General features: G+C 43.5%; 1 protein-coding gene across 1 annotated transcript in view; it reads right to left on the reverse strand.

Annotated features, from left to right (window-relative positions):
- KDM8 (lysine demethylase 8) overlaps positions 1-7643 on the reverse strand; it is a 13494-nt gene continuing 5851 nt past the window's right edge. Inside the window, exons 2-7 of the mRNA XM_085309881.1 lie at positions 7222-7401; positions 4326-4458; positions 3371-3412; positions 2419-2568; positions 329-421; positions 1-233 (exon numbers count right to left, since the gene is read on the reverse strand). Of these exons, the coding sequence (XP_085166007.1) occupies positions 69-233; positions 329-421; positions 2419-2568; positions 3371-3412; positions 4326-4458; positions 7222-7401 (763 nt within the window). The 3' untranslated portion in view covers positions 1-68. The remainder of the gene's footprint in view (positions 234-328; positions 422-2418; positions 2569-3370; positions 3413-4325; positions 4459-7221; positions 7402-7643) is intronic.

Here is a 7643-nt window from a genome sequence, read left to right on the forward strand (position 1 = left end):
TGTCAAAAGCTACTTTTTCTTCTTTTTAATAGCTATTAAAATTTTAACATTTTATGTATACTTCCAGCTTATGACCACCAGAAACTTACAGAGAAGCTGATATCAAGAGATCGTACATAGTGCCAGTATTTAACTGGAATAAACAAAACTTGTCCAGGCATCAGAATACAAGACTGAGATGCAGCCTTTCTGAAATTGGGAAACTTAATTAAGTCAGGATCCTCCACATCGACCTATTAAAAAAAAAACACAACAATGGAATGTCTTTACTCAAATATGATTCCATAAAGTAACATTACTTATTTTAAAATTTCAGGCAACTATTTACCTGACTAGTGTTGTGAAGAATATGGCTTTCATGTGGATATAGGTTTTCAGAATCTTGTGGTGAATATAGACGGATATATTTTCTTCCAAATACCTGTAGATGTTACAATATGTATTTTCCATTTGTTATTAACGCACACATTATCAGAAAAGTGACTTAAATTAACTAGCAACCAGTCTAATGTACCATACTTTGGGCGATGGCTGGCATTTAGCAGTAAAATGCAGCTGATTACCTTCAGAGTAACAAGACTTACCGAGAGAATAATAAGAAACATCACCATCTACTATTAGTAAACAGATACTGCTATAACACAAAATTTGAACAAATCTATACTAGAATCCAAGTACTTGCTCTATTGGTGCATATATGAATTTGAAATACCAACAAATGCCTTCAAATTACTTTAAATTCAAAGTTCAAGGTACCCAGTTTATATTATTTGGGCTCTACATAGATAGTAATTGTCAGAAGGACTGAGAATAAGGAGGTAGATTCTTTAGTGCAGTTCAGCCAGCAGACAGAGGTACCAGCAGACAGTGAATGCTAAGCTTGCATATACTCCTTTAGCTCTTACTTCTCTATCATTAAACTAGCTCTTTCACTGGGGTCCTTAACTGGGTGACTGGAATGAGTAAGGCAAGTGGACTGACTGACCTGAGCACATATTAATGAAAATACTAAATCTCTGCAGCAAATCAATTTAGCTCAATTGGTTAGAGCATGGTGCTGCTAATGCCAAGGTCATGGGTTCAATCCCCATAGGGGCTATGCTGAGGGTTGGACCAGATGATCTCCAGAGGTCCCTTCCAACCTTACCATTCTATGATACTTTGTTACTTGCGCTTGTCTCCTCCTGAAGTCTGCAGCCACAGCTTACACATGTGTATGTGTGGAAAGTCAGAGAGAGAGGTGGTTTTAACTGAAAACAGAAAACTCCTGGACCACCTGCTCTTCAGACTGCAAAGATTCCATACAATCTTTTACAGCATTTGGCAGGTATACTCCCATTATTCAGGCAAGAGAATACAAGTTCTGAAGCTTGTAAGTGAAGTATCTTTTTCTGGTTCAACAACTCGCTCTATATTGGTCTTCCACCCCCACCAAATCCCCCCAAATTACATACTATGTATAGTGGAATACTCCTCTTTCAGAATGCAATTATTTTGTGAGAGTGGGGGGGCGTGGAAGAGAAATATGATAGATTCTCAATTGCACAGCCCACTCCAGATGGCCCTGAATGAAGCTGTATTTCCACATGAAAACACAGGTTGTCATTGAAAGCAGGATTTTGTCCTCTGTTTGGGACACAGGAACTAAGGCCCATTCCCACAAATAAGCACAATAGAAAATATTGAATGTAATGACCCTGTTGAAAACTGAAACTGTAAACTATATTTGTGAACAAGTCTGATGGGAGGAAGGAAAAAACTCCAGGCTCCTTCCAGTGAGCAGAAAACCTCACTGCTTAAAAATGTGTACAACTGTTGACTGCTTGGACCAAAACATGAGACTTTGGCCTTGTGTACTGCGTATCTCAAAGGGCCACAATATTTCACTGTGTTACTCTAGTAAAAGTTCTCAAGATGCTTACTGAAGTATTTCACTTCGCAGGTAACTGGGTTAATGATGTCACAGTGCAAATAATACTTCCTCATCTGACACTTTATGCATGCACAGACAGAAACTGTACTGGATAACAAAGTGGACTACTGCATATATCTACGTCTACCCCACAACCTGCTGTTCCAAAAAGAAGCTTCCTTATTAGTACTCTGGGATGGGATTCAGGTTCCTCCCAGCTCTGCTACAATTTGCTTGCATAACCTTGGAAAAGCCACTGTTCTGCAATCTCAGTTCCTTATCTGTAAAATGAGAGTAAGTGATAATCTATCTCAATGAGCAGTTGGGGTCTACATTATTAAGTCAGGTATTAGGTGCAGTAGTTACAAATGCAACAGAATCACCAAATAATATTTGCATATTCTCCATCCTTCAACAAGTTGTCTGCTAATCTAATATTTAAATATTATAAGCATGTTTTCTAGCAATAGCATTAATAGCATGCTTAAGAAAAGCACAGCACACACCTGGGCCAAAAAGTTTTGCTGGGGATCCTGATGAAGAGGTGAGATAGTGCCTTGTGGACCAAACCAAGCATTAATGGTGATGTCGTCCTCTTCCCCTTCCCCCAGGCAGCAGTAGTCAGGGATATTGATATCCTCCTTTAATTCTGGGATCTACCCCATAAAGAAATAAACATATTAAGAAAGACTATGAGCTGATTTGCAAAGATACATAATTCACAGAACAAAATACCTGGGCTTGACACAAAGAGAACAAATGACCTGCTTGTCCAGCCAAGGCAGTGGAAAAGTACCTGGAGTACTGGGAATCTGCTGGAAATGTCCCCAAACTTTTGTCCTAGCAAGCAAATTGTGTTGGAGGGAGGGAGAGGTGGGAGAAAGAAATGGAAGCTTCTTTTTTACTTTTCAGAGATCCTTTTCTTCTGTAGAAACCAGATAAACCCAAGGAGCAGGAACTACAAAAATGAGTAGGTTTGCTGTTCATGGAAAAGGAGCAACTTAGCTTTTACATGCTAAGCTTGCTTCTCCATGAGATTCCTTTGCAAGTCTCTCACCAAGCTTATCACCTCTAGTTAACTGGAATAATACACCAGAACATGAATACATTACCACTGAAGACTATCTGCTGTCCAAATCTCTCCCGAGTGACATATTCCTTGGGGAAATGCCGCTTTCCAGGTGATATTCATATAAGTAAATGCTACACTGTACCAAAACAGTGCTAAAAGGGAATGTCTTCACTCCTGGAAGGATTTTGTTTCCACTCCTTTCAGCAAAGTGGAGTGAAATCATTCCTGTTCCTTCAACTTGTGGGAAAAGCGAGTATTAACTGAGAACYCCCCCCTATATGACCTTCCATCTAGTAACTACAGCATCCTCAAAACGACTTGTGATGACCTGTGCTGAAAAGGCAACAAATGACTGTAGAAAGATAAAAACATTTACTCAGTTTTACCTGATCAAAAAGCTGGTGCTGGGCAAGGTATCCTACGCTGTTCTGAAATTACAGCAGAGAAAGAAAAAAAACCATAGTGATATATAGGGTAAGGCTTCTCAGTTGTGTTTATAGAATTTATTTATAGGTAAGATCAATTTCCAATGTGCTATTTCAGAGTACTAGAATTGCCTCAACAGTTGATTACTATAAAAGGCCTTCTAGAATAATAACTCGCATTTATACTGAAATCGTAAGAGTGTAGACATATCCTCACAACTAACAAGTTATCTAGCTTAAGTTACTTGGAGGAACCTAGCTGCAATACTACGGAGTCTGGCAGTTATTCTCTTATCACTCCTGTGACAGGGCTCTGCAGAATTATAGCCAGACCCACTGCTGGCCCACAGACAATTTCACCTTCACTCCCTATAAAGATCTCCACATTCTAGTCTAGGCGGTATCACAGACCAACCTGCAATTACATACAGTTTTACCACCAGTAGACTAAGGAACAGAAAAGGAGGGCTTCTGATCCTCAGCTTCAAACAAAAAGGACATTCAACAGATAATCAATTGTTTAATTTTTTACTTGGTGGGATGTGAATTTGTATCTAGATCATAGATATTACTAAGCAGTTGAAGAACAGTACTGCTGGCTGAGGAGCTGAATTAAATCCCTTATGCTAAATTGGATGCCACCATCCAGGCTTTTGCTGCAGACTGTATCTATTCATCAAATTCCAAATGCTGTACATTTGATTATATATAAATTCAAAGCTAGTTATTATTGCAGTAACTATTTGTGGCTTTGGATCTTGAAAATACTTCAAATCTTTTAATTCACAGTTGTGTCTATAGTGCGCTACCTCCATTAAGATCAAATCTAAGCACCTATTTTCTAACAAGCTCCAATGAGGCAAAAATTCTCTGTTCCATAGCACATTGCTGTATTCAGAGATGAAACAACACAGACCTCATTTACGATATACTGGTTGATGAAGTYGCTGACAGTCATGAGTTTCTGAGACCATTCCTCATCTGTATATCGGGAACCCAGTTCTACAGGAACTGTGCGGCACCCCGCAACTTGACAAAAATAGTCCACACTGAAATACAAAAAGTTTCATTACCCTTTTATACTGTTCTTCGAGTAGGAAATCCACCTTCCAGAGTAATAAATGCTACCACCGTGATTTCTTCCCTCTAAAACCAGCCAGCCAGACAGAAAAAGGATAGCAGAAAGATGCAAGCAGCAAGGAAATAAGCAGTCAAGTATGAAAGGAGAATAAAAGACCTACAAAATAATAAATGCACTCAATTAATGTAGATTCTACCCTTGGCTGTGATAAACTATGCTTTTTTGAGTTTTGTCCCCCATTTCAGAAGGGTCATAAGCTTTATGCTACAAATATTAGATTCTCAATATTGGAACCACTGGCTCCACTGCTTATGATAAACAAGCTCCACAATCATAGAATCATAGGATCAGTGAAGTTGGAAGGGACCTCTGGAGATCATCTAGTCCAACCTCTCTGCTCAGCAGGGTCACCTACAGCATGTTAGACAGGGTTGCATCCAGGCGGGCCTTGAATATCTCCAGAGAAGGAGACTCCACCACCTCTCTGGACAACCTGTTCCAGTGCTCTGTCACTCTCACAGTGAAGAAATTCCCCCTCACGGTCAGGCAGAACTTCCCGTGCTTCAATTTCTGCCCATGGCCTCTTGTCCTGTCACACGGGGCAACTGAAAAGAGTTTGTCCCCGTCCCCTTGACACCCTCCCTTCAGGTACTTGTACACATTGATAAGTGTACAAGTCTTCTCTTCCCCAGGCTAAAGAGGCCCAGCTCTCGCAGCCGTTCCTCATAGGGCAGATGCTCCAGACCTCTGATCATCTTTGTAGCCCTACGCTGGACTCTCTCCAGTAGCTCCATGTCTCTCTTGTACCGGGGAGCCCAGAACTGGACACAGTACTCGAGATGAGGCCTCACCAGGGCTGAGGAGAGGGGCAGGATCACCTCCCTTGACCTGCTGGCAACAGTCTTCCCAGTGCACCCCAGGATAGCATTGGCCTTCTTGGCCACAAGGGCACATTGCTGGCTCATGGTCAGCTTGTCATCCACCAGCACTCCCAGGTCCTTCTCCGCAGAGATGCTCTCCAGGTCAGCTCCCCAGCTTGTACTGGTGCCTAGGGTTATTCCTCCCCCGGTGCAGGGCCCTGCCCTTGCCCTTGTTGAACCTCAGGAGGTTCACCTCCACCCAGCTCTCCAGCCTGTCCAGGGTCTCTCTGAATGGCAGCACAACCCTCAGGTGTGTCAGCCACTCCTCCCAGCTTGGTATCATCCGTCCCCTCATCCAGGTCATTGATGAATAAGTTGAACAGGATGGGACCCAGTACTGAGCCCTGGGGGACGCCACTAGCCACAGGCCTCCAACTAGACTCCACGCCACTGAGGACGACCCTCTGAGCTCTGCCTTTCAGCCAGTTCTCAAGCCACCTCACTGTCCACTCGTCTAACCCGCACCTCCTGAGCTTATCTTGGAGGATGTTATGGGAGACAGTGTCAAAAGCCTTGCTGAAGTCAAAGTACACAACATCCACTGATCTACCCACATCTACCCAGCCAGTCATTCCATCAGAGAAGGCGATCAGATTGGTTAAGCAGGAGTTGCCCTTGGTGGATCCATGCTGACTACTCCTGATCACCTTTCCCTCCATAYGTCTGGAGATGACATCCAGAAGRAGCTGTTCCATCACCTTTCCAGGGATGGAGGCGAGGCTGACTGGCGTGTAGTTGCCTGGGTCCTCCTTCTTGCCCTTCTTGAAGACTGGAGTGACACTGGCTTTCTTCCAGTCCTCAGGCACCTCTCCAGTTCTCCAGGACCTTTCAAAGGTGATGGAGAGCGGCCTGGCAACAACATCCGCCAGCTCCCTCAGTACCCGTGGGTGCATCCCATCCGGGCCCATGCATTTGTGGATGTCTAGCCTGCCCAGAAGGTCTCTAATCCTATCCTCCTCGACCAAAGGAAAGTCTTCCCTTCTCTGGACTTTCTCCCTCACGTCCACGCTCTGGGATTCCTGGGGGCTGCCGTTAGCAGTGAAGACTGAAGCAAAGAAGGCATTCAGTAATTCTGCCTTCTCTGTATCCCTTGTCACCAGGGCCCCCGCCCCATTCAGTAGCGGGCCCACATTTTCCCTAGTCCTCCTCTTGCTGCTGATGTATTTAAAGAAGCCCTTTCTACAATGTTACTACTCACTTCTGAATGCAGGCATCTGAAACTCAGCACTCACCTGTGCCATTAAACAAACATCAATATTGTACTTGTGAGTGAAAAAGTCAATCATGCAGCTCTGAAATCAACTTCCAATTACACTATTTATCAGCAAGTTCTGAAATGTAAAAATCACTGACTTATGTCTGATTGAGACTAATTCACTTAAAACATGAGCAAATTCGCTGGAGTACTTAGCGATATATGCTCACTTGTTTTCAGCCAATTAAAACAAAGTATCAGGGATTTACTGGCGTGTTCCCCTGCTTCAGACCCTGAAAGGCCTGGATTCCAGCATAGTCTCTTCCAGTACCTGATTTCGCTAACGTAACTGCATTACAATGTAATATTCTAAACTGATTTCATGCACTTGATGCCTATCATTTCTGGGGAAACATGTAAAAAGTAAAGAAAATACTGCATTGCAAAGATGCTCCTAAAAAAAAAAAAAAAAAAAAAAATTCTGACGGCATTGTCTTCTATGAAATTCTCTATTACCTCTCTATTGCTCTCTATTCTCTATTACTGCACTGATGCAGTAATCACACAAAGCAACCCCTGTCTTTATTCGAAAAGGAATGAAGCACTAGTTTCTCACCTCCACTTCTTCATACATGGCCAGTGGTCAATAACCCCTTCCAAAACAACTGGCTTTTGTGGAATTAAATAGTTGTCTCTGAAATGCTCCAGCGAAGGGCAGTGAAGATGTGGGAGTGCATCTTCTGGCTGTATAAAAGGAGTTGGGAGAGGATCGATCTGGACCCGCTGTAAAAGAAATCTTCATCAAACATCTTCGTGACAAAGTTTTCCACCATTTCCTCAGCCCAGCCCGTGACACCTGGCATGGACATGGTGCTGCCTGCACCGAGCGCTATGTTCCCTGAGGAGGCCCGGGAGCCATGTCCGAGGGACCCCGGGGAGGGGGGGGCGGGAACCTGGCCCCAGCGGGGAACAGCGGGAAACCCCCAGGAGGCCCGGCCAGGACCCCGGGACCCGCGGGGACAACGGGGGACGCCTGGG

The sequence above is a fragment of the Rhea americana genome, unplaced genomic scaffold, assembly GCF_003343005.1.
Source record: "Rhea americana isolate MKP2758 unplaced genomic scaffold, rheAme1 scaffold_305, whole genome shotgun sequence".
Lineage (NCBI taxonomy): Eukaryota > Metazoa > Chordata > Aves > Rheiformes > Rheidae > Rhea > Rhea americana.